The 27,611-nt window shown below is 41.3% G+C and overlaps 1 protein-coding gene across 16 annotated transcripts in view; it reads left to right on the top strand.

The window, feature by feature from the left end:
• PHLDB2 (pleckstrin homology like domain family B member 2) overlaps positions 1-27,611 on the top strand; it is a 229,864-nt gene that overhangs the window by 156,656 nt on the left and 45,597 nt on the right. For 14 of the 16 annotated variants that reach the window (XM_047876112.1, XM_047876119.1, XM_047876126.1 and 11 more), the window contains 4 exons: positions 5,929-6,291; positions 11,705-11,848; positions 12,874-13,011; positions 25,655-25,783. In XM_047876112.1, the coding sequence (XP_047732068.1) occupies positions 5,929-6,291; positions 11,705-11,848; positions 12,874-13,011; positions 25,655-25,783 (774 nt within the window). The remainder of the gene's footprint in view (positions 1-5,928; positions 6,292-11,704; positions 11,849-12,873; positions 13,012-25,654; positions 25,784-27,611) is intronic. The other 2 variants (XM_047876127.1, XM_047876120.1) reach the window with 1 other exon arrangement.

Below are 27,611 nucleotides of genomic sequence, written 5' to 3'. Positions count from 1 at the left end.
CCTCTCCCTGTGGAACTGGGAGTATTAGTCTACCTGCATTGGTGCGTGACAGTATGCATGGAGAATTGGCAGCCAGGGAAAGCTTCCTGAGCTTCAGTGCCCAGGATTTTTATTAGGACTTCATCATGTAGGCATGACCGATTGATGGGTTGTCCACTTGGTTAATCTTATCTCCAGGTTGACTGATATCACATGCCTCCCAGCCCCCCCCCCCCAAAAAAATCACATGGTTGTCTTTCTGGAGTGGCCAGCCCTCACCCTGAGAGCGATTATCAGGAGTGTCCAACCTGATGCTAAACAAAGACAATCCTATCAGGTATGACATAGAGTACCTTCCAGAAGCCAACAGCAAAGGCCTGACCCCTCTCTGGGCCAGGCCCATTCTTAATGACACAGAAAATAAAGAAGCTGCCTTTAGTAGGATCCCTGAGGCTCTCATCTCTAACTTTTGGGCCCATTACCTGCTTGAAATTAAGCAAGGCTTATCAGTCATAATGGGCTTCTGTGGAGAAAACGAAAGAAAAAAATCTCTCTCTCAGGCTTAAAACAACATGGATCTGTTTCTCTTTCACTCTCCATGGCCAGCATGGGTTGAATGAGGTCTCTGCTCCACATTTCCTTGCTCAGGGTCCAAGTTCATGGAGCCAGCACCATCTGGAGTGCCACTCTGCCATGGCATAGCAAGACATGTAATGAATCATGCCCTGGCTGTCCAGGCAGAAGTGACACATGTTGCTTCTCACACTTCGTTGGCCAATGCAAGTTTGGTGATCATATGTGGTGTAGGGGTGGGGAATTGAAAAGCCATTTTACCCTGTGTCCAAAAAGATGAGAATTGATCATAATTGCCCCAGGTACTACCCCAAGGGATTTATCTCTAAAAACCAATAGACTCACATAAAAGACTTTTAACCATTGCTTCTGTTTTTTACCTCCTGATTGTCCCGCCTAAGTGAGACATCAGAATGTGTTCATGGAATCCTGGAAATTCTGCTTCCTTGTGGTCAGCTCCATCTCATTCTGCCATCCACTTTTAGGCCAGGGCCACTGACTCTTGCTGGTGTTTCATTTAGGGTTTTTGGTATTTGCTAAGTCCTGATACAAAGAGAAAGTTGACCCAGTTCCCTGCGTGTACCTCGTCCTTCTTCCTCCAAAGAATCCCGTCTCTCTAGCCGCAGAATAGTTGCTAATCCCTGAGCATCCTGTGTTATTCCATCCTCTATGCCTTTGTGCATATGGTTCCTTTATAGAAATGCCCATCCCAAGGTACCTGGGTGGCTCAGTCGGTTGAGCATCTGACTCTTGGTTTCGGCTCAGGTCATGATCTCACGGTTCGTGGGATTGAGCTCCTCGTTGGGCTCTGTGCTGACAGCATGGAGCCTGCTTGGGACTCTCTCTCTTCCTCTCTGCCTGCCCCTCCCCTACTTGTGTGTGTGCTCTCTCTTTATCTCAAAATAAATAAATAAACATTAAAAAAAGAAAGAAAGGGGGGCGCCTGGGTGGCGCAGTCGGTTAAGCGTCCGACTTCAGCCAGGTCACGATCTCGCGGTCCGTGAGTTCGAGCCCCGCGTCGGGCTCTGGGCTGATGGCTCAGAGCCTGGAGCCTGTTTCCGATTCTGTGTCTCCCTCTCTCTCTGCCCCTCCCCCATTCATGCTCTGTCTCTCTCTGTCCCAAAAATAAATAAATGTTGAAAAAAAAAAATTAAAAAAAAAGAAAGAAAGAAATGCCCGGCCCACGCCACTGTCCAACACCTCACACAGACTCATATTTATCCCAAGGACTCAACTCAAATTTGTCTTCCTGGAATTTTTGTCTACTACTTCCTTATATGTGAATCTATTGGTTTTCTGTAAAGCTCCTTTACCACCCTTTTCTTTAATTGACCATTTGTGCCTTTTGCTAAGGATGTAAATGTAGACATGCTGTCTCTTTCCATGTGTGTATCCACATTAATGGCCAGAGAGTAACTTCATAGGTCTTTATTGAATCTCTAGAGCTAACAGGAGAGAGAAGTATGGCCCATACAGAGCAGTTATAGTAGGTCCTCTTAAGAAAAAATACCTTCTTTCAATTAAATTATTTCTAACCACTAAAAATTGACCCTTTCTTTTATATAACAAGTGTTATATAACGGAAGGAGTTTAGTTACCTATAACGGAAGGACATAGTTACCTATAACGGAAGGAGTTTAGTAAAGATTTCAGCTGTGCTTGGGTATCAGCAACTGGTTTTTTGCACAGTTTGTTTGTGCATTACACTTACAGTCCTGTGGCCTAGACTGGCTGCTGTTGGTTACCAGGAGATGGATGGGGTTGGCAGATGGACGAGGTCCCTGATGGAGGGCTGTGAACTGCAGTGAGGCACTGCCAGACACGTTCCTCTGACAAAGAAAGAAAGCTCTGAGGTCAAAACACATTCAGTCTGCCACTTTTTTTTTTTTCTAATTGCCGAGGGAAAGAATTGCATACCGTTTTCTTCAGGTATATATTTTAAGATCCTGTGCCCCCATTCCAAGCATTCTGTAATATATGCAGTATGTGGAGAGGAGGAAAGGAAAATAGTGAGGGAGATCAAAAAAAATGTATTTAAAATAATTTGATTCAAATGACCTACTTTCCAAGCCCATAACACCAATGTTTTGTGCCAATCAGATGCATAGGCCGTGCACAAACGGCTTCTCAGAAGAATACACAGCAGAATGCTGATTGGGAGACGTGGGCAGGAACTGGACATCTTCAAGAGGGTGGCCCTCCCAACTTGGCAGGTGGCCAGGTGAAGCGCCAGATGAAATGTAGTTTTAGGTAGGGGGCCACTCATCTCATTGCCAGTCCCTGGTGGTACTTGACGTTCCAGCATAATTCTTAACAGTGCCCTGTTTGGGTCTCAAAAGTGTCCTGGTCTGGAATGGGCACCCTGGTTTTAGGTCCCCCAGAATGGAGAATATTGGAGTGATGGGTGGGAAGCAGCAAGACTCCAGAGTGAAGAGGGCTCAGGGGAGAATTATTTTATGAGCGTACATTCTGTACAGGGTTTTCCTTAAAAGGCTTCATATAGTGCTTTCCGAAATGCCTCGCAGACTCTCTTCTGACGCACTTCTCGACATCAGTTTATTTTTCTTCGGTGCAGCTTTCATGGGGCCAGTGTGTCTCAGCACAGCCTGGATTTCTTTTAGACTCACGGGCAGCAGGACTGCATGTGTGTGTGACTCAAGCCTGGACAGATTGGCTGTGAACGGGGTGATAAGAATAGAGAGAAGCGCATACCAGTAGACCACACTTCCTGTGCACAAGGCTTTGAATACTGCATTTCACTGTCTGAAATAGCATTCATCTTAAGGCTGGGATCATTTATTCCCCGTGGAATTAAGCAATAGCACTGGCAGCAAAAGCAACTATTTTGGGAAGGAGATGTGGGAGGAATTTTGCCGTGTCTGACAGGCTAGGCAGAAATACCCTTCGTGCTTTTGAAGACCACGCTGTTCGCCGAAGCCCCGGTAAATGGGAATTGACGACTTTCAGATAATCCCACATGTAAGTAATGTCCAGGCTAATGTACACACACTGTGATCTGTAAAGGTCAGTAAAGACTGAGTTTAGATGCTTCAACTTAAGTCCCCCAAATGGCAGAAAGAAGAACTTTTCTTTGGAGATGAGCAGTAGCTTCTAACACAGATGCTGTTGAGAAGGGTTAAACTATAACACCTCGTTCCTGTCCCTCTCTTGACATATGCCCTAGAACGTTGTTTTTTGCAAATTCCCATGTAAACGTTTCTCGATTGTTGAAGGGGTTTCAAATAAGGCAATGAGGGCTGTACCCCCCCCCACTCCCTCCCCATAAAGCTGAGGTGGGTAGGGCTTGGCAGCCGGTGGCAGCTGCAGAGATAAATAAACACCGGGCTCCTGGATGGGCAGGATGCAGGAGCGCGTGGGAAGAGGTTGTGCGACTATGAGTACCTTCCGTGGGACGAGGCCATGAGGACGGAGCTGCAGCTGGAGACCAGAAGTTCAGTCAGTGAAAGGGAGGTGGGGGCTTAGAGGAGCCAGTTTAATAGTCCTTTTGATCCAGCTATTGTATTTGCGGGGGCTGGGGGGGAGCATACTTTTTAGAGGACGGGTAAAAGCCAGATACGACTTAAATTTTTCTGTCTTGTCACTTAATTCATGTATTTTAATGGAAACCAGGGAATTATGTTGGTCTGTTCCAATTTAACTTTTCTATTAGATGGTCCTTCAACTAGTAAAGAGCTGACTGCCAGAATTTTGTCTTTATAAATTAGCTGCCATTAGAAAGTGAAAATAGCAGCCCAGTGTTACTTTAAAATGTTCTATTTTGTTACTGATAACCAGTTTGGAAAATGTTTATCTATGGAAGGCTTCCGAATTCTGTTTTCAATGTGGTACATATAACCACAACAGGGTTTTTTGTTGTTGTTGTTGTTGTTATTTTATCATTTTTCTTTTCACTTTGGCCTTGGAATTATTGTGGAAGGCAAAGTTGTTGAGGTTCCCCACCCTAAAGAGTGCTATCCAGGCTTATGATCAGCATCTCATAAATTATATCCTATGCCTCACAAACATAAAAGTGAATTTGCTTAAAGTCAAAAACATCAATATCTACTTGTTTGCATGGGAAGGGTCAGTAGTGGTATTGTTATAGATATTAATGGCCTGTATATTGATTTTTTCAAGTTTATTTATTTATTTCGAGAAAGAGAGAGTATGTGCAGGGGAGGGACAGAGCGAGAGAGAGAGAGAAAGAGAGAGAGAATCCCAAGCGGGCTGACTTGTCAGTGTGGAGCCTAATGCAGGACTTGAACCCACAAACCATGAGATCATGACCTGAGCCAAAACCAAGAGTCAGACACTTAACCGACTGAGCCAGACACCCCTTATATTGATTTTTGTAAGCAAGTGAACTATCATTTTATTTTTCAGTTAACTGAACCAAAGATGTAATGGTATCAGAATCTGAAATACCTTGATGTCTTTCTATCTGGACTTGACATGAAAAGTTTTTCATTTTTATGCAACATTTCTACTTCTTTATAATTTTATTTTTTCTTGGTTTTTATTTTGTGTTTATTTATTTATTTTGAGAGAGAGAGAGCACAAGTGGGGGAGGAACGGGGCGGGAGGAGAGGGAATCCCAAGCAGACTCTGCACTGACAGAGCCCTATGTGGGGCTTGAACCCATGAACCATGAGATCATGACCTGAGCTGAAATCAAGAGTTAGATGCTTAAGCAACTGAGCCACCCAGGTGTCCCTCTACTTCTTTATAATTTTAATTACTGATGTGAGAAAATGGTGGAAAAGACCTTTATCTTGTGAGAAGACGTAAGAAAAGTATAGAAAAATTTGAAGCATGTCAAGAAAAAAAATATTGAAAAAATTTCAAAAAAAATTATATTTTAAATTAAAAGATCCTCTAAGTAGTATTCGTCTTTTTGTGCATCTATTTGTCTAGGATGTTAGAGAATTAATTTTAAGTGCAAGTGTTAAGTTGGCTAATATGTTAGAGGCAGAGAGATAGAAATGGAAGGAGGGTGGAGATTTTTTAAAAAGGAGATTGAGGGGCACCTGGGTGGCTCGGGTGGGCGGCCGACTCTTAATTTCGGTTCAAGTCATGATCTCGCCATTCCTGAGTTCGAGCCCTGCATCGGGATCCAGGCTAACAGTGCGGAGACTGTGTGGGATTCTCTCTCTCTCTCTCTCTCTCTCTCTCTCTCTCTCTCTCTCTCTCTCCCTCTCTGTCTCCTCTCTTCTCTCGTGCACATGCTCTATGTGAGTAAATAAGTAAATGAGTAAACTTAAAAATGGATTTACCTGTGGGATGAAATTGCCAGTGGTCCCAGCCTCTTCAGTCTTTTTATTTGTGATTGTCTGCATTCTCACACACTCACTGACCTTCCCGTCTTCTGTGTTCTAGGAGAGACAGCGTCTGGAGACGATCCTCAGTCTCTGTGCTGAATACACAAAGCCCGACAGTCGCTTGTCCACTGGCACCACCGTGGCAGATGTGCAGAAAATCAATAAGGAGCTCGAGAAGCTGCAGCTCTCTGATGAGGAGTCTGTGTTTGAAGAAGCCGTGATGAGCCCTGAAACCAGATACAGGTGCCACCAGAAAGGCTCTCTCCAAGAGACGGACTTGGCGGTCTTCGGGGGCGTTGGTCAGAGCAGCGCCAGCTTCCTTTCCCCCAGGAGCATCAGGAATGAGGACCTGCTCAGGGACCTCACGTCTGCCTTCCTGAAACCTTCCAACGAGTCCGCTTATCTTAGTATCCTACCGAAGGTAAAGGCTACAGAGCAAGAAAGACCAGGATTTAGGGCCTGGGGCTCTGCATCTGCATTGGCCTAGAGACTAGAGGTTTTACCGTGCTTGTTTTCCAAAATGTTTTCAGTGAAGCTTCCATTTAAGAGGTAATTAGTTAAACAATGTGCAGCAGATTAGGGTGTTTAGTGTGAAGTAACAAATTTGCACTGTAAAAAATGTAGCCGTACAGAAAAGTAAGAAGAAGGAAGTTTCTCTTTTCTCTGCCCTCTCCCAGTTGTACACCTGAGAGATAAACACAAAGTATCTTACCTGCCTTCTTAATATTTCTGTGCATATACAAAGCCCCATGTTATAGGCACAGATGTACAGATACACACACATAGTGTTCTGGTCTTTCTTTCCTCACTAAATGTCTTACACATCTTTGTGTTTCGGTACACACAGCTCTGCCTCATTCTTTTCAACAGCTGAATAGTATTCTCGTGTTTGGAAATACTAGTTATTTTATTATTTTTTTTTAAGTTTATTTGAGAGAGACAGAGCACGAGTGGGGGAGGGGCAGAGAGAGAGGGAGAGAGAGAATCCCAAGCAGGCTCCATGCTGTCATCATGGAGCCTGATGCAAGGCTCTCACCCACGAAACTGAGAGATCATGACGTGAGCCGAAACCAAGAATCAGACACTTAACCGACTGAGCCACCCAGGCACCCCTGGAAATACTATTTAAATTGTTTTCTACTTTTTTTTATTAATAAAACCTATATGCAGCAAATATTCTAGTATGTGTGTGTATATATATATATATATATATATATATATATACACACACACACACATATATATAGATGTATAGATAGGTAGATAGATAATCTATACAGATATATATATACAGATATATATATATATATCTATATATCTATATATATGTCTATATATATATTTGCACCACTGTGCAAATGTATCTGCAAGATCACTTACTAAAATTGAAATTAATGGATGAAAGAGTTTGCATATTATTCATGTTAGTCAATTATTCCAAATTATCCTCTGAAAAGACTGTATATTTCCAGGCAACACTTTCGCTAACAGTTTATGGGCATCCCTTGCTCTTCATACACTTGCCAAGGCTGTATATTATCAAAATTCTTCAATTGGCCTGATTAACTGGTGTTTAATTTGCTTGTCTTTAATTATGCATGAGGTTGGGCATCTTTTCATATTTTAGTCGTTAAGTTGTATTTTGACCCACTTCTTCACGTTCTTCACTCATTTTTAAAAATTGTCTTGTTTTTACTAAGTAGTGAGAGTTATAAGAAAATTAGTCTCTTATCATGAGTGGTCTTCCCCTTGACTTTACTCCTGATATTTTTTAGATATATAAGAGTTTAAGATTCACAGTTAGTCATAATTATTACTTAGTCTCCTAGCTGTATATTGATTTTAAAATGTCTTCTGAATTTGAGGATTTCTTAAATGGAATTGAAGGAGAATCTTCTGGTGTTACTTTTTTCACATAAGTTAGGAATCTTTTTTCAATGAAATTAAAAATTGTCCTACGTCTTTTCTAGAAAGGTCATAAGAGAGCCGTAATAAGATATAAATTTTATCGGAATAAAATAAACACACAAAAAGTGGTAATAAGGAGGAAAAAACAGAAACCATAATCACAAGAATTTACTTAGTTAAATAGACAGGATTAGGTTATTAAGTAACTCTGATCATTAAGTTCAATTCTGAGATTCATGGCAATTATGGCCAAAGGATCAAAAACAAAAAAGATATATCAGTTAAATTTTTGTTATAAGAGGTACACAAACCGATTAAGAGAAAGACGTCATCATGATCCCTAATTCTGGAGGTAGTTTATCACATGGAGTATAGTTCAGGGGGAATTGGTGTGTTTGTTTTGTCTTTGGCCACAGCAAGAGTTTTTCAGTGTTCCTAGTTAGCAGTCCACATCTACCTTCTGAGTCCCTTCTTCATCTGCATTAGGACTCGGAAATGTGCAATCCTTCTTTCTCCTGATGACCACATTGACCTTCCTCATTCTCAGTGGAGAGCAGTTCTGAATAGGACATCTGTCTCTATTGCCAGAATGTTGTAACTGTTAGAAACTAGGATCTGGGGGGCAAATCAAAAGTCGTTTGTGTTCAGGCAAAGTAAATGGCCCACCGTTTGAGGACTTGAGCTGTTTTCATCAACCACTGGGTTTTCTTTGAAGTCCGTGGCTTCCTTTACATTTAAAATCCTTTCCCATTTCTTCCATCATGGACAGCTGCCAGATTTTTGTTAAAACAGTAAGCTGTGTGTGTCTCTCTCTAAGGACAATCTTTAGGGAGACAGGTTTCCTCCTGAAGAGGGCTGTGACAAGAAAGCTGCTGGTGTGTAAATGGGCGGATCATGGCAGATGTTTTTAATTGCTCAAATATGCTTTTGTGGAAAAGGAGGCCTCTGAAGCTTCCAGCAGCCTCCGTTGTGGCAAGACATATAAGACCGTGCATCCTTTTGAGACAGGAAATATCAAAGGCACCTCTGGTTACAGGCAACAGCTTAGACAGGCAGCAAGCCAGGGGGATGAGTTCCAAGGAGGGAGGTTTGCATTTATTACTTTTTGGAGACAGATATATGTTACTTCAAGACAACAGACAGAAGAATGCTTTCTTAAAAGTCCTGCCCATTTGTTTTGGACGCTTTTCTCTTAGTCATCTGCTCGCTGAATTCCTGGCTTAGCAAAGGACAGTGTTTGTTATTAATCGATCTAAGGATGAGTGGAGAAGAATGTGAAAACACTCTAAGCTGCTTTAAGGAAATGAAGATTTTAATGATATTTAGGAAACCTGAGATTTACCATTCTGAAACTTGTTTTACCTAACACTTAAAGATACCAATGACCTTAGAAATAGGCTAATTTTAACTGGCTTTTGTGAACTTGTCTTCCTCCCCCTGAGGTGAAAGCTGAGAGTAGCTCTCTCTTCTTTCTCCCTTTCTTCCTGTCATGTTGAGATGGGATTGGGGCACGGCACCGTGTACGTCTGTGCATGGCATCATGACCTGACCCACACATATTGTGACATGATTACCACAAGTTTAGCTAACATCCATCACCTCATTTAGTTATTTGAGAAAAAAATGTTATTTTTCCTAGAGAACTTTTTCATTCTTCTCTTTTTAGTAATCATTCTGTCTACAGTGGACAACCCTCACACTTGTAACTTCCTCTGGTTGCAAGAAGTTTCTAGGAAGAGATGGGGGGGAGGGGGGAAGGCAGCTACAAAGTGTCTTGTTCCTACTCTCCCTCCCCTTTCTCTGTGGAGGCCAGGTTACCTCAAAGAAGGGATATTTAGAGATGTTCATACATGTGTAAACAGTATTTTCATCCCATTCTATCACAAACCATTCAGAGTTTTAGAATGCCTTTGGAAGCTATTGCCTTTTTATAAATAACGAAAAGAACAACCGTTTCCTAGAGAGCATTTATTGCTATAAACAGCCTCTCGAGTTGTCTGTTATCAAATATGCCGATGGTGATAAATTTTTTAGAAACTTTCAGTTAGACATTTATAATTGCCACTGTTCTCTTTCTTCACCCACTGCCTGCTTAGAAAGTTTGTAGTTATGCAGATTGTTCAGTTTTTTGTTTTCTCCTAATGCTTTACTTCCACCAAGTGAGAGAGATATTTTTAAACCCTGTTGGCGGTTGAAACCTAATATGAAATGTTGACCCAACAGGATACTGGCCTTCTTGAGGCTTTCCTGCTAGGATTACACGTCAGTGATTTCGGAATGCCATTCACTGTTACAGGCGTCCCTCACGCCCTAAAACGGGCACCTGAGTATTAGGACAATGAGATTCATTGTCTGTGATCAAAAAAGGTCAGCAGTTGTTTTATTAATTGGTAAAATGCTGCATTGAAGATGGCCATTAAAGGGCTAAATGTTAAAGCTTGGAAGGTCCACATACCTCTGCGAATCAACCGGAGATACTGTGGCATTTCAATTGTTTAATCTCTGTGAGGAGCAGTGAAGTAGGGTAAAGAATAAAGAATATGAATAAAGAATATGACATGATGGCTATCTTCCTAAAGTTATTTTTAAGATCATTAAATAAATGAACTTAGCACGGCATACCAAATGTTAATGATCTCTTTGGTTAGTATGAATATTCTTTGTACCGATTTATGAGTAATTTTCAATAATTTACTTATGGAGGCTGCTTTTTTCGCTGTGCAATTGTGAAATTGTTTGATGATTGACTTACTAATGAAAAGAAATTATTTCTTTTTCAAAGAGAGATAGAAATTAAGTAAATAGTGTGCCAATCCCCCAGCACCCCTTGACCTACAGAGAGACTGATCTCTATCAGGTGGTATCTAGGGTGACTAATCGGAAATTCCTGAAAGAAGAGGCTATTTTCAATTCACTCTACTCTCTTCATAAAACAATAGGCAGTCCCATTTTGGCTAAATGTGTATGATCTAAAATATTTCTTTATTTCCTGGGCATTTGTTGTAACTCTGTTACACCTTTGGGGTGTAAGTATGCCCTCTCTTACTTAATTTCTTTCCTGACTTTCACTTTCCTTTCCAAAGGAACACAGGTTTTTCTGTGAAGTGGTTTTATAAATGATAACCAGTGTGCTATTTTGTGTCATAAAAGCCCATCGGCCCAGGGAGTGTCTTAAACATTAGGCGTGAAGAAAGTAGTGTAGGATAAAGACAGTAAGTAGTGTGTGAGCACAAGTGAAACATGACTTTATATTAAGTGTGTAGTTTTTAGTCATGGGAGTCACTAAAGTAACGAGGTCTTGTATTGTCATGGTTTTTCACTTCATGGAACATTTCGGTGAAATGGGCCAAGTGTATCGTGTCCTCACTTTTCCACCATGTGTTGGAAAAGAAACAAATCAGCCTGAATACTCATCTGCAGATAAGCCTAGTAGTGGGACGCAGTAGTGAGGCTGGAGATTGGAGAGACCGTTGTAGGAGATGTGCTCACTTGGAGACGGGAGAGAATATGGGGCTTGGCGTGAGGGTAGCAGCCTGTTCGAGAGATCCCTGAGGAAGATGTCAAAAGTCTTGTCTAGCTCTAGTTCTAGTTCTTTGCCATGCCAAACTTTCTCTATAACCTTAGAGCAGTCACTGTAATTTCTATGGACCACAACCTCCTCATCTGTAAAATCTCTTAGCTATCTCAGCTTTAAAAGGATATGAATTGGTAAATTTAAGTTGGTTTGTATGAGGTAACTTAAGAACCTTACTGCTGGGGATCTGTGAGAAAATGCACGATTCCAATTGAACAATCACAAGGATGCTTTCTTTTAGAATTCCAAGAGGCACAGAGACTGTGAAACACTAGACTTACTACTGATTTACAAATTGGGAAATTCTGGGGTGGAAATGTGAATAGCCCTTTTCTGTGTTGATTAATTGCAGACCCCAGAGGGTATAAACGAAGAACAAAGGATTCAGGAGTTGGCAGCAATGGAAGAGACCCGGATAGCAATTCTCAATAACCTCGAGGAACTTGAACAAAAAATCAAAGATATAAATGACCAGATGGATGAATCTTCCAGAGAGGTATAAACCAGGGTTTGACTTTTTACCCTTCTCTTTTTTCCTCTCTTTCCTTCAGCTTAAAAATATTACTACCTATTAGGGCATAGGCTTTGGAAGCAGAATACATAGAAATCAACATGAGTTAACATTTTTTTTTTCAGTGAGTCCTGTATAGGGTAAAAATACCTTTTTTAAAATATTTCCTTTTTCCTTGCCTTTTTTTTAAGCCAGATGAAACAAACATATGAAGCCATTTTTAACGAACTCTGGGTATAACCAATTTTGTCTTAACTAGTGTATGCTTTCTGACTTTCTACATGCAGATCTCAGCTGAGGTCCCATATATTTAGGTCTCCAAGTTCAAATCCAACAAACACTTTCTGAATATGCTCACTATGCATTGGACATCATGTTGGTACACAGGGGGATTTGCATATGAATCAGTCCTTGACCTCGCTTCTGGGCTTTGTAGACCAGAGAGGAAACAGACACATGGTCTATTACTGTATCTCCATGGAGCAAGAAGGAACAAATGATTCTGCCTAGCATGTTTATACTCACAGATGATGCAGATAGCTATAAGTAGAAGGGTACTGCTCACCTGTCATCTTATACACAGCCCTTGGATGCCCCTCCTGCTGACATTGCTAAGAATGCATTGCTTGCATGCTGACTGGGTGTAATTTTCACCTCCCATGCTCTGTGGACAAAGAAAGACAAGGCTGCTCCCAAGATGGTTCGTGCTTGAGCCTGAATCTGAGCAAATCGGCAAAATATTATTGAGAAGTAAGCAGAAGAGGGGTTATAGTAGAAAAATTAAATGATAGGTAGATTTCTTAGTGAATATATTGTGGGCTCACCAGCTTCCTTACGTAGGAATTTCGAATCTCAACTGGACTCTCAGAACTGTTCTCTAAGGCACCAAAGTCCGGCTGATAACGTAGTACTTTTTGAAATTTGTAGCCGTTAAAAATGCATCTCTAACGTGGGCAGTTGAGAATCTCTCTGAAAGTGAAACACCTCTGAGCTTTGTTTTGTGTCCCCAGTTGGATATGGAATGTGCTCTTTTGGACGGAGAACAGAAATCTGAAACAACTGAACTTATGAAAGAGAAGGAGATTTTGGATCATCTAAACCGGAAAATAGCCGAACTGGAAAAGAACATTGTCGGTGAAAAGACCAAGGTAAAAGAAAAGTATATTTGAATGCAATCTTTATGAGTAATATGGTGGTTCTATTTGTTTGAATTTAAATGTCATATGAATTCCCTTGGTTTTGGATTTGTGTGTCATGCTCCTACAGACAGTAGTACCAGAGGAAAGTCTTAAGATGAGGTAAGTTCTTCCCAAAGAACCGTCAGAGACTGAGCAGCAGGTGCTAAGGGAGTAGAGCCCATGAAACTTTCGAGCTGATAGGAAAGCTTCTCCTACTTGAGATGAGTGACTTAATTGCTTTTTTCCAACAGCCTTGCTGCTCTTCTGATTGTGCTGTGTTTTTTTCAAAAATGGCTTTAGTATACTAAACTTCTTAACCACTGGTATCCTATAGGGGATGACTTAAGCATATTTGAATACGGTTGTCTTTTTTTTTTTTTGTCATTTTTCTGGTTGTTATTTTCTCTGGGAAATAGTTTACTTACTCTCCTACCACATTTGGGGTCAGTGATGGCTAAACTAAGCCTAAAATTAAAAAATGAGGGGCGCCTGGGTGGCGCAGTCAGTTAAGCGTCCGACTTCAGCCAGGTCACGATCTCGCGGTCCGTGGGTTCGAGCCCCGCGTCAGGCTCTGGGCTGATGGCTCGGAGCCTGGAGCCTGTTTCTGATTCTGTGTCTCCCTCTCTCTCTGCCCCTCCCCTGTTCATGCTCTGTCTCTCTCTGTCCCAAAAATAAATAAACGTTGAAAAAAAAATTTAAAAAAAAATGAAGTTCCGATTTAGGAAAGAGAAAGCAAACGAACTTTAACACGTTTTTTTCTTTTTTCCTTGCTCACCATCTTCTTTACTAAGCCGAGAAAAAGACAAAAAATTCCGTTTGAGCAAGTTCTAGTAGGCAAGGATTTCTATGTGGAAGGATTTCTGCTGAATGCGGCTTCCTTTTTTAGGCTCTTCTTTGTTTGAGACCTATAAATAAGGGCATTTGATCTTGGTGCCAGAGAATGAGCTCAAAGTGATATTGTCAGAAATTGATGTCAGACTAAAAGCTGCACATCAATTTCTTGGTTGCCTGCTTGTCAAGATTAACTACACAGCTTTTTCACATTAAGTTTTATGTATGTTCCTTCAAGCTCCAGGCTTTGAAACAGTAAAGAATCCATTTGGGTAGGTGGTATGTATGTCTTTAAAAGCTCAAAACCAAGTCAAAGGATTAATTGTCTAGATCTGCACTTAAGGAGGATGATGCTTTTCAAAGATTCTGCCCTGATACAGCAAGGAGCAGTGGGAAGCAGTAGATGTGTTTGTTTGGGGTGCTTATTAGTATTTTACTATTTATGTCATGCTGGAAAACTCATGGGACATAGGATAGGGTATCATGTTATCTATGAGCCTCTCTGCCTTCCCCATCCATGTAGCATGTGGTTATTTATCTTTGTGCAGCCCACATGTGGCACGGCCCACAAATTCTGTTTGTCTCCATCATTAACATGAGACAGAAAAGTGAAGCAAGTAGGGTCAATGCTTAACCCCACTTCCCAGGGAAAGTTGTGTCATATTCTGTGGCCCTCAGGGCATAGTAGACCTCCAGGAACATGGGCAGAAACAAGAAAGGAGGCCACCTCCATCCTTCCTATTATTGTGTTGGTAAGCCTGACAGACGCTCTGCATAGGAGAGGGGACAGTGGAGGCTTCAAGTGTGGGATTGGCCCTTGCAGCTGTTGGGGGATTCATTAGTCTTAGAAAGTTGGATTATTGTCTGTCATCACACGATGTGAAAAATGGCAGAAACTGGCTTTGGGATTCCAGAGAAGGATGAGGGAAGTGGAAACAGACCGGGTGAGATGATGTTATACATACTTTTGACAACCAAAGTCAAATAGAGACTCGGCACCACTTGGCAGCATTACTGTGTTTTTCAAAGAAACTTAAACCATTTTATGACATGGCTATTTCATTCTTTTACTCTACTCAAACCTCTGGTCCATTTTCCTCCCGCTGAGATGACTTCACCACCTACTTCCCTGAGAAACCAGATGTATCCCATCCCTTCAAGCTAAGGAGGGTTCCCTCTTCCCCTCAAAGATAAGTGCCTTAAAGGTCAGTTCTTGTACCCTATCACTCCATTGTGAGCCCTCTTCCTCACTTCCTGATTTACCATTCCCCCAGATGCAGTTGGCTGAGGCCCCCACTATTCCGTCAGGTTTGTGCCTGTTAAGACTCCTGAAGCCCTAGGTGCCGCCCACCTCACTGCAGGTGTTTTAGTCCTCTTGTGATCAGACTTCCTGAGCAGCATTCAAGACAGGGGACAAACCTGTGTCCTTGCCCTGGCCCCTCCCCACCCCACCCCTTGGCCTCTGGGTGCCCCCTCATCTGGTATTCCTTGTCTTTCTCTTATTCATTGTCTCTGACTTTTCCAACTGAGTTCCCTTTGCTTGTCCCTCTGCCTCTATACAACCAGTTGTTAGAGTGTTTGTCTCTGAGCTGAACCCTCTTCTCTTGTAGCCTCACATTCTTTTATAGCCATGGCTTCCCATCACCTGTATATGCTGGTGACTGTCGAGTGTATGTCTTTAGCCTACAACCCTTTTCTGAACTTCTGACTCCTATCCAGTAGCCTACCCGACATCTACACTCAGAAATTTCACGGCTATTGCCAAGTGAACACTCATAATGAACTCTTGATCCTTCCCCTTGTCTTCCAAATCCCTCCCCGGCCACCCACCCACCCCTTCCTCCCCCCCCCCCCACCGCCCCCCACCCTGGCCTCCCCCAGTCCTCTTCTTCCTCCAGTTTTCCCAGTCTGGGCGATGGCATATAGAGCCACCTCTAGGTCCAAATAGAAACCTGGAGGTAGATCTTGACACTTCTTTTTCTCCATCACCCTCACATTATAGTGATTCCAGAAAGAGTTCCCAATTACTTCAACCTCTCAGCATCTCCTCTAACAGCCTTCTCTTCTAAACCATCAGAATCTCTTCTTTAGTTAACATTCCATTTGCTTTCCTTTAGTTCCTTCTCTTCACAGCAGTGAGAGTGATCTTTAAAAATACAGAAATTGGGTCATGGTGCACCTGGGTGGCTCAGTCAGTTAAGCATCTGACTCTTGATTTTGGCTCAGGTCATGATCCATGGTGAGCGTGGAGCCTGCTTGGGATTCTTTCACTCCCTCTCTGCCCCTCTCTCATTCGCTCTAGATAGATAAATAAATAAATAAGTAAATAAATAAATAAATAACTATTAGATCATATCATTCTGATTTGTGTTCCAGCATATTTTATATAAATCTTAATTCCTGAGCTGGCGTGGGCCTTTCTGTCATTTTCCCCTCCTTCATATGATGTGCACGGTGGCCTTCTTTCTATTTGTTTAGACAGCCATCCTCCCCCACTTCCTGCCAGATCTGTTTCCTTGCAGATCTGTTTCCCATGCCTGGAATTCCCTGCCCCATATTCCATATCTTGTCGGTTCTGTCCTTCAGGGCTTAGGTTCATTGTTAGCTTTTCAGAAAAGCCCTTTCAGGCTGTTCCAGTCCGGAGTGTGTTCTCCCTGTTGTTCTTTTAGTCCTTTTACAAATCACATTTCATAATTCACATTTGCTTTGGGCTTGCGAGGTATTGATCTCCCTCTCTAGCCTGTGAAATAGAGCAAGGCCCCGCTAGCCACTGTTTACCCAGCTTACGGGACATGTTAGAATACCACCCAGCATGCGTTGGGAATAGTGTCCCTGCGTCTCCTGCTAACAGTGAATCCAGGCTGGGCCTTAACAGAAACACAGGGCCAAACACCTGCTCCAGAGCTACGCGCTGCCAAGTTCAGGCCATCTGGGATGGTCTGCTTATGTGCACATGCCAGTGGACTTCTAGTCAGGCTGCCAGTGGAGCCCGAGTGTAAGACAGAAGGAGGAAGTGGCCTTTGCCCTTTTGGATCTCGTTTCCTTTTCTACACACCTGTTGCTGCTGTCAGACATAAACTGTGGAATGAGAAAACCAAAACCTGAAAAGATATCCCTGCCAGGCAAGCTCTGCTTCAGATGTTGATGGCACATCCTGTGAGCCTGGTCCTAGTGTTTTGGAGACAAGGCCTGGGGCCATAGGAAGAAGGCTTAATAACACCTCAGATTTCAAACACTGGTGTGAAATTATCGACATCGTTTCCTTGGCGATCGAGGCCAGTCTTTACTATTGTCTCTTACCTGCTTTGGGGACTGTGATTCTGTTTTACCTATTTGGTATAAATGAATGTACAGGTATCACTCGCTGCGAAAGTTCACGTTATGCCATTTCACGTTTGTGCAAGACCTCCATTAGTGCCTGTTTTCACTAACTCAAAGGAACCGCAAGAGGATTTGCGCTTTTATGAAAAAAGGCAGGAGGTGAAAACAGCCTTCAGGTGTGTACCGCGCTCAGCGTTTACCCGCAGGAAGCAGCAGTCAGAGTGGCGCCCCCAGGCGCCCTCCCCGGGAACTACAGCAGCCTCTTAGCATCAAGCCCCCACCGCCTGACCATTTATGTTGTGTGTCAGTTAAATGAGCAAGATGTGTCCTAAGGTATTAGAAAAACCTAAGAGAGGTTATTTGGGGGGGGGGGGGAGGTGTCTGGGAATGCTTAAAACTTTCCCCCTATAAATTAGTGGTAATTGCTTCTTTGCTTTACACCCTTTACGCTTTATGAAAGGTTTCATAGGAGTGCTCCACTTTCAGGTACAGGGGGAAACCTGTACGTTAGAGATGACTACTATTCATTATATGTTACCATATAAAATATAAACTGTAGACATATTTATATATGCAATATAAAACAGAGACCATGTGTTCAATTATATATTTATTGAACATTTTTGCAGAGGCTCCCTGAGCTCACTTTCCCTCTGCCCTCATGGGTTCCACTGTCAAGACCATCAAGACGTCCATTTCCATGCGGCTCTATACCACCTGCCTGTCATGTCCTCAGACAGTAGCCACATCACACATAGAGTCTCTAGGAACACGGATAAACCCTGCACAAATACAAGTATCGGACTAGAACATAAGTCCAGAGAGGATATTTATTTGAAGAAGTGGTAAGCAAAGAGGCCATAGTGTTTTTCTGGGGTGAGTAAAAGGAGAGAGAATTACTAATCTCTGCCCTAGTGAACCGATTCAGTTTAATGAGCTTGGTGGCAAAGCAGAGAAGCCAGCAGAACCGTGAAGCTCAGTTCTGGCGAAGGCCTGGTTGTGGACTGGTTTCCCTTCTTTCCACTCTTCCCCGCCCCCCGCAACTGTCCCCCTCCGAAGCAAAGCCCAAAGGAAGGGATTGCTGAGCAGGTGTGGACATATGCATTTCTTTATGTAGGTTTCCTTCTGGTTTTGCCTATTTCTGACTACATTAAGAACCCAAAACTAAAAATAGTTTTCCAATTTCCTCTACTTTATTATAAAGGAATTGCAATTTCCTCTAAGATTATTCTCTTTGTCTCCTTTGGCATACAAAACTCCGTAGTTGTACTGAGGTTCAGTAAAATGGTCAAGGAGGGGCTGTGCGTCCTTAGGCTTGTTGAAGAATCTTTCCATTACCCGGATGCTCATCATAAAGCTCAACCATTCTTTATTTTAGGATCTGTCCCCACACAGATAGATTATGGCGTTTTGTTGCTTTCCTGGCCTGTACGTTTTCATAACAAAACAGGCTTAAAAGTGTGAGTTGAAGCTTAAATCACTCTATGCCATACGCCATGTTCCACAATGAAATCTCAAGTTATTTGACTCATTTTTCTACAATAAGCGTATATCATTGTATCTTAAATGGTTAAATTTTATTCCCCATTATTATCTTGCCAAAGTACCTGTTACTTCCTCTCCATCCTTCCTTCAGAGCCAGGGGAAGACAGAGAGCCTGGCCCCGAATTCCTCAGCAAAGTGTTAATGCCTCTTGAGTACAGAGTGTTTGCCAAGTCACAGTCATGTTCAGAAGGGACCCAGCCCTTCCCGTGCCTCTTTCTTACATTTCAAAGTCAGCTCCTTGGCTAGAGGAAGTGGAAGTATATCGTGGGATTTGGGGATTAAATCAACAGGATTCCAGATTAGGGTTATTTTTTCTGGCAGTTGTTTGATTATATAAATCCCTAGTGTTCTAATTCTCCAGTTTTTTTGATACTAAACATCCATCAATTGTGTAATTAAAATGTCAAAACCAGAGGGGGGAAAAATCTTAAGAAAGGAGTATAAGGATGTGTCTCTTTAGAAGCAGGCAGACAATGAGTTCTCAGCTCCCAACGTTTGTTGACATAGGTCCATAATCTTTTCTCTGCAATTCTAAAATCTGAAAAGTTTTGTGGAGGGAAAAAAAAAGTCATTTTGTAAGATCGGCACCAAAAGGTAGTTGGTTGCAAAACCTGACTTTGACTGATATTCACACTTGCGTGAATATTTGTAAGTAGCTGCAGAAATTGAACCATGTTTGATTGCAGGTACTGTCCCCAGATCTTACTGGAAATGCCTTTTAATACCTGTTCCCAGATCTTATTGGAAATGACTTTATATGAACTGTGTTACCTCTGTAAAATTCAGAATATTCATAAATCTGGAACACATCTGGCCTTAAGAATTTCAGATAAGTGATTTTAGACCTAAAACAATTGCCCAATCTATGAACCTATGAGAATGCCTACCTACCAAGCCACAGGGTTTAAGAACTAGAAGGAAAGGTGTTCTCAGGGTATATGGAAAGGACTTTGGATTGACTGCCCTTAGAAATGATGGCTTGGGTACTATGAATTTTAACACATCACTGTAACAACTCCAAATCTGACCCAGTGTTTCATGAAACACACTCAAATACTTTAGTATGTGCTGAGTTCTGTGCTAAACAGTTTGGAAATTACAAAGGTGGGCCTTAAGTCTTAATAAAATCTTTATTAAGCTAATAAGTTGCCAGATTTAACAGCAATTATATATATATATAATATATAATATATAATATATATATCGCCTATATATGTGTGTATATATATCCTATATATATGTATGTGTATATGTATATATATATCATAAATACATGCCATTTTATAGATATTTATATATAAACATAAACAAATATAAATATAAATATAAATATAAATATAAATATAAATATAAATGTATAGGATGCTCAGGTACATTTGAATTTCAGATAAACAGAAAATAATTTTTTGGTGTAATTATGCCCTAGGCAATATTTGAGACATACTTACATTAAAAGATCATTTGTTTTTTATCTGAAATTCAGACTTAACTGAGTGTCCTCTATTTTATCTGGCAGCCCTACAAGCTAATAAAGTAAGCATCTTTTTAGAGTAATCTTGAACCATCTGCTTACCAAGTATTCCTTACATGTGGTAAAATTATTTTTTCTTTGGTATCCAAGAATTTTCTGTGTAATATTGAGATTCAAACAGAGCTAGCAAGTTAAATTTCAGTTCCTTCAAGAATACAACTTAAAAGAGAGAAAACTTGCGTTACTGTCTTCTAACCACATGTCCAGCAAAATAAGTGGTCCTATGATGAGTTTTGGATTATTCGGTTCATTAAGAATTATTGGTAATTCATGTGTACAAGTTCCAACTATCTAGGGTGAACCCATACACATTCCTGATCGTTTGTATGACTAGAAGAGGGCCACTTTGCCTCTGAACTTGAAATGCATCATCCCTCTCTGAATGCACCGTGGTTATTGGAATCTCACAGTTCTTTTGGTTTACTTGAGACATTTAATCTGAATGTAAAAAATCACACAATTGCGGTGTTACTTTTAAGAGGGGCCTTTTACACTATAAAGTAAAGGTGCTAAAGTCAAATGTTTTAAGAACAGTCGTTGGTGCCTTGTGTATTAATGTCCTATGTCTTCATCAGAAAAATCAAATTGTTGGGTCACCTGGGTGGCTCAGTTGGTTAAGCATCTAACTTTGCCTCAAGTCACGATCTCATGGTTCCTGCGTTCAAGCCCCACATTGGGCTCTGTACTGTCAGCACATAGCCTGCTTTGGATCCTCTGTCATCCTCTCTCTGTCCCCCCCTCTCAAAAATAAATAAACATTCAAAAAAAGAAGAAGAAAGAAAAAGCAGATTGTCAATTGCCTGTGCCTCTCACATCGTCTTAGTTGGCTCCTTCAGTGGTTTCCAGCCTGGCTGTGTATCAGAAAACATGGAGGGATTTTTAAAATGCTCATTCCCAGGTTGCCTGGGTGGCTAGGTCAGTTAAGCCTCATACTCTTGACCTTGGCTCAGACTGTGATCTCATGGTTCGTGAGTTTGAGCCCTGCATCAGGCTCTGCTCTGACAGTATGGAGCCTACTTGGGATTCTCCCTCTCTCTGCCCCTCACCCACTTACGCACCCTCTCTAAATACATGCATACATGCGTACATAAATGAAATACACTTTTAAAAAAAATGCCCATTCCCTAGACTTCTGCTCCTGGATGTCTGACTGAGTGGAGACCTGGAAAATAGTATATTGAAAAACCCACCCAGGTTTTTCTAATGTAAAGTTGGGGCTAAGAACCATAAAGCCAACTGGGCTGTATTTTGTGAGGACAGTGATCAGGCTCCCTCTTTTCTCTACTTACAGTCCCCTTAAATATTTACTGAGTGAATGAATAAACAATTCACCATGGAAACAAATGTAAGTCTGATTTTATGTACTGACTTCTGCTTTAATTTGCTGTGAATAATTTACCTTTTAGGGACACCCATCTTAAATATTAAAAAAAGAAAAGGCAGAATCTGGCAGTGAATTTGTGACCCAGTTGGATTTTGCCGGTACAGGAAAACAAGTCAACTCAAGAGCAGTGCTAACATAAGCAGCCATGTCTCCAGTGAGGTCACATTCTGGTTTTGGTCGTGTAAACGCGCCCTTGTACATCGGGTTTTCCTGGAGTGTTCCAGTTCCTTGTAATCTTATTTTTTCAACAAAGTTAAATCTGTTAAATTTACTTAAGATTTATTAAATGGACTCATTAAAATTTAATAAATTTATTAAAAGTTTAAATTTTATTTAATTTAAAATTTGTTACAATTCACTTAAATACATTTATTTCCTGAAAATAAATTCGTGACTCCAAAAAAAATGTTATGCTTCCTGCCAATGTGGTGTTTGCTGTGCCTATAGTAATTAGAATAGGTGAGTTTGCCAGTTTAAATCTGGGGAAAGGAAATAACACCAGTTTTCATACCTTACGTGTCAAAAGCAAGAATCTCTGAACCCTGGAATGCCATCAATTTGCCCATGTATTTGTCTTCGTTGTAAAAGGTGAGATTTTCAGTTCTGATTAACTGGTTGCCTAGAGCCAATTTTCCCTTGGAAACTTCCTGGACAATAAATAGAAGATAGGAATATTAATTTCTTTCTGGCTGGCACGGGAGTGATATCACCTCTGTGGTCCTCTCGGATTTATGGCCAGGCCCCAACTGCCACTAGACCTTTCATCCTTCCTTTGCCCTAGCTTTGGCCCCACTAAGCTTTCGCTCTGAGACCCAAGTAGTGGTCACAGCATTATTGGTAAACCAGAGGAGCTGTGGAAGGTTCTGATGGTGCCCGCTTGCATAATTCTTCTAACTGCCCCTTTGTATGGGATTGCGAAGCATTTTCAGCACCTCAGAAGGAAGGCACTATGCACACAGAACGTACTTTTTATTAGTTATCTGTGCTTATTAGTAGTGATAAAAAATTGAAAAAAATAATTTTAAAACTTGAGAGCATGAGAAGAATACTTTGGGGGAGCCTGGGTGGCTCAGTCGGTTAAGCATCTGACTTTGGCTCAGGTCATGATTTCACGGTTTGTGAGTTCGAGCCCTGCACTGGGGCTCTGTGCTGACAGCCCAGAGCCTGGAGCCTGCTTCAGATTCTGTGTCTCCCCCTCTCTCTCTCCCCCTCCCCACTCACACTCTGCTTCTCGCTCAAAAATAAATAAACATTAAAAAAAATGTTAGGGGCGCCTGTGTGGCTCAGTCGGTTGAGTGTCCGACTTCGGCTCAGGTCATGATCTCACAGTTCGTGAGTTCGAGCCCCGCGTCCGGCTCTGTGCTGATAGCTCGGAGCCTGGAGCCTGATTCTGATTCTGTGTCTCCCTCTCTCTCTGCCCCTAACCCACTCGCATTCTGTCTCTGTCTCTGTCCTTGTCAAAAATAAATAAACATCAAAAAAAAATTTTTTTAAAGAAGAATACTTTGGTTATTTCTTTGGATTTGAGACCTATGCCAGTGCCTTTCTATGTAATCAAATATTGTATCAATGTTTTCTAGCAAATGTAACTTTAAATTTACACTTTTGCACATATTGGATTGGATAGTTTTCTTTTTTCTTTTTCTTTTTTTTTTTTTTTAGCTTTCTTCTTGGATCTAGAATTGCTGCAAAATCCAATGATACAGTATCTAGAAATAGAACCCTTTTTGGATAAAATTATTATTTTTTTTTAATGTTTATGTATTTTTGAGAGAGACAGAGACAGACTGAGCGGGTTAGGGGCAGAGAGAGAGGGAGACACAGAATCCGAAGCAGGCTCCAGGCTGCGAGCCGTCAGCACAGAGCCCGATGCCAGGCTCGAACTCAGGAGCTGTGAGATCATGACCCGAGCTGAAGTCAGAGGCTCAATCGACTGAGCCACTCAGGTGCCCCACTGGATAAAATTCTTTTGCTGTGTAAATAGGGCAATCTTTGATCCATACACAGAAGAAATAATACATTTTCTTATCCAAAAGTCAACAGGTGTTTTGTATTGCTGGTTGTATTAAAGGGGAAAAAAATGATTCATTCTGAAACTAAGGAAAGAATCTAAGTGGCCCTAGTGTTTTGAACTTTACTGTGAATGAACACATGATAATCCTTCATTCTGTGAACCATGCCATTCTCTCCCCAACTTCTGCACTGTCCATGTGCACGGTGGACACAGTTGCCATTAAAGACTGAAGAACTTTCTGGATAGTCTCTGGAAGTTGCAGAAGCATTTTTAGATTGATATAGGAAATAAGATTCTCAGTTTTATGACTTCTGGATTTAATCATTTTGAGAGAAAAAAGAATGTACTTCTAAATCTAAATATACATTTTTTTGTTTATTTTATTTTATTTTTTTATTTTGAGAGAGAGATAGAAAGCAGGCAAGGGAAGGGCAGAGAGAGGGAGACAGAATCCCAAGCAGGCTCCACACTGTCCACACAGAGCCCGATGAGGGGCTCGAACTCGCAAACCGTGAGATCGTGTCCTGAGCCAAAGTCAAGAGTCAGACGCTTAACCTAAGCCCGAGCCACCCAGGCACCCCTCAATATACATTTCTAAAATGCCCTTGACATTTTCAAGTTTTCTGCCAAAAATGGAGACCTAAGGGAACTGGTATGGGTTTTTGTGTCATACAGTTTTAGATTTAAACCATAACCTCTTTTGTAAAGAATTTAAATATATGTTTACCCAGGAAATCGTGGCCATTTGGATGAAGACATTATAGTAACTATAATTTTATAGGACTACTGCAGGAGCTTCATATTTTAAACAAATCCTTCTCTGATAATGCTTAGAAGGCAATGTCACCGCCACCAGTGCACATAGAATGAACTAAGGAGAGTCAGGTGGTGGTCACTGTGTGTACTGAGGGTCAAGCCATGGTAGTGCTTCATGAAGTAGGCTGTGTAGGCTGAGAGAGTTACACCAGGTAAAATTTAGCCTTCAAGGCTTCAGAGCCTCATGAAGAGAACAGGAGTTGGGAAGACAAGCACTACACAGGTTGAAGTATTGTTTCTCGACTCAATAGGTGACACGTCAAGCTGGGCAGTCTCTGAATTACAGGATTTGTCTGATAGACCTGCATCCAGAGTCACTTTGGAGTGTGTGACTGGGAAGGACCGAGTGTTGTCTCCTCCTTTCTCTTCTGTTTTCTGATTCCCGGTGTTCTTTCCTTTTCCCCATAATCCATGTTTCAAGTATTTCTTATGTCAGTCAGTGTAGAGAAGTCTTCATCTCCACAGTAAACGTCACATGTTGTTGGTGTATCTGAACTGCACAGTACGCCTTCCCTTGCTGTTTTGTCAGGCTTGACTTCTCCCTTGCTCTCTCAGCCTTTGAATTCAGTGCTCCTCTTAGAATCAGATTTTCTAATTGCTTAAGCTTTGAAGTTTGTTAAACAGCTAGACCTATTTCAGATGACCGGGGAGACAGCTAGTGCATCTGGCAGACTTCCGACCTGAGAACAAAGTTACAATAATTTCCAAAGCTTGCTTAACAAATGCCTTGAGTAAATTGGAGCATGACAGTACTTGAGGTAAATGCCTGGTTTCCTTTGTCTGGTTCGCTGCCAAGGGACTCTCTGCAAGGCTGTCTTATAAATTTGGTTGGCATTTCTTTTGTTCTTGGTTGACTGTTGACCAACATCGCCGTTGCTTCCTTCGCTCTGTAACATGGTGGAAGGAAGGAGGAATGGAAGGAAAGGCGGGGGTCATTGCCTACACTCAGTAAAGTGGGCCATGTTTTGAGAATGCAGAAATGGGACCCCCTTGTCTTTACTTCCACTTATACCCCCTTATCTTAGTCACTAGCAAGGTACGTTTCAATATTCATAGGGTATCTCATTTGTGCGTATGTGTGTTTGTGTTACCCTTGGGAAATATTCACTAACGCCTGCCTCGGGTATGAAGGTAATTTCTGTTCTTCTATTTTCTGATTTCTGAACTTCAGGAGAAGGTAAAGCTTGATGCTGAAAGGGAAAAACTAGAGAGGCTTCAGGAGCTTTACTCCGAGCAGAAGACCCAGCTGGACAATTGTCCTGAGTCCATGAGGGAACAATTACAACAACAACTGAAGAGGGTCAGTAGCAAACAGGAATGTGCCAGGTTTTTTTGTTTTTGTTTTTTGGTGTCTTTTCGATTAAGTTCCACTTACCTATGACTTCTACTTCACGTAGCGTAAATTTGCATAAGTTCTAGTCATTAGATACTTTTTAAATAGAAATATGCATGCTGATGATATATATATATATTATTTCATGCTAATCAGTTAAACAACTCCTTGTCAGAATCCTTCACTAATTTCTAATGCAGAAACAGTCCTGGAGTCATTCTCCAGAACAAAAGAGAGCTATTCCTGACATATAACTGACACCACGATTGTAGCATTTAAATCGACTGACATCTTTCCCTGCACTCTCTGCTACACCATGAGTACTGTTTGCCCTTGGATGATTTTATACTTTGGTCCAAAAATTATCCTATTTTCTGACTTGTTCCCATCATCACTCGTTGCTGTTGTTGTTTTTTTCTTTCTGCTTCTTAGTGACATTGAATTCATTAGCACAACCACAGCAAACGCCAAGGCCCAACCTGCAGGTCAATGCCCTCAACGTCTTCTCAGGCGAGCTTCGTAATTTTTTAAAGCTCAGTGCCGCACGGGCTTTGTAGTTGGACTTTATTCTCCGATCGTTAAAGTTGGCAGTGCTCACCGCGACCACGCTGGTTATCCGCTGAAATGAGGCTCCTGGGGTAGATAGTTTCACCAACACCAGCAAGACCACTTGATATTTCAGAGTCTCTCATCAACTGAGTTATTTGCTATAAACAGCGACCCAAATAAACTCTGACCTTGGCAGAGCAGTCATGAACGGTCTGAGGTCTCGAAAGGAGTCACGTAATAGTAGTTTGTGTGAAGTGACTAACAATTTATGATTCCATGTGATTAGAAAAGAAGGCACGTTTCATTCTTGGGAGTAGGCAAGTTGAAACATCCGCTAAGAGAGCCACCCTTGAAAATGTTTAAGATTGCTTTTAATACAAAAATATTTGATACCTTAGAGTATCACCAGGTTATGAAAAATTACATCTGAAACTTCAATGTATCACAGAGATTGAAAGCATCTTAATAAAGGCAGACAGGTTTACCTGAAGCATAATGATTTTAATATTTTAACAAATAGTAAATTTCTTACTAATATTGGATGAAAAAAGTCCCAGCAGTGTTTCTTCCTCATTACTCATGTTATTGTATACAGCTGAATTTGCTGGAAGAAGATAAAACTTCCTGTCCCTCAATGTCATAATTCTCTGGAAATTTTGTGATAAAAACGATTGGGGAAAATAATTGTATTTGTAAAATCATTTTCATTTGCAGTTTGTTTGCATTTACGCCAGTTCACCAAAGAGACTGAGAGACGGACTTTTATATTTGTTTCCTGTTTTTCAACTCTCCTTATTACTGAAGATTTTACACAGTGGCCGTAAGACTTTATTTAGAGTCGGCAGCAACTTCTATATTTTGTTCTTCTCTGCCTCTGGTTACCTAGTTATTGCTTTGCCTTCTTTATCAACATGGCTGCACATAACAGTTGGAGGATTTTATTAAGAACCTGGACTCAGACTGATACAAATAATGATGGCTTCATCTAGCCTCTACAGGATAACTTATAAACTTATGTCTGTTCTAAGGATGTTGACTACAAAGGAGGACAGGATGTTCCATCTTTCAAGGCAGAGACCCCTTCTTCTTCCTCTCCAAGCGGAGTGTAAAATTCGTATTGCAAACCCCTGTCCTTGGGAGAGATAACTGGCTTGTAGTAGTAGTAGGTTCTGTTCACCTGTATTAAGAAGTCTACGGATTCTATTTTACAAGGATGATGACCAGAGTAACTTTTCACCAATCCCAT

The sequence above is a fragment of the Prionailurus viverrinus genome, chromosome C2 (genome assembly GCF_022837055.1).
Source record: "Prionailurus viverrinus isolate Anna chromosome C2, UM_Priviv_1.0, whole genome shotgun sequence".
Classification (NCBI taxonomy): domain Eukaryota; kingdom Metazoa; phylum Chordata; class Mammalia; order Carnivora; family Felidae; genus Prionailurus; species Prionailurus viverrinus.
Note: the sequence above shows the minus strand (reverse complement) of the source record. Positions and strands in the feature narration are given on the sequence as shown.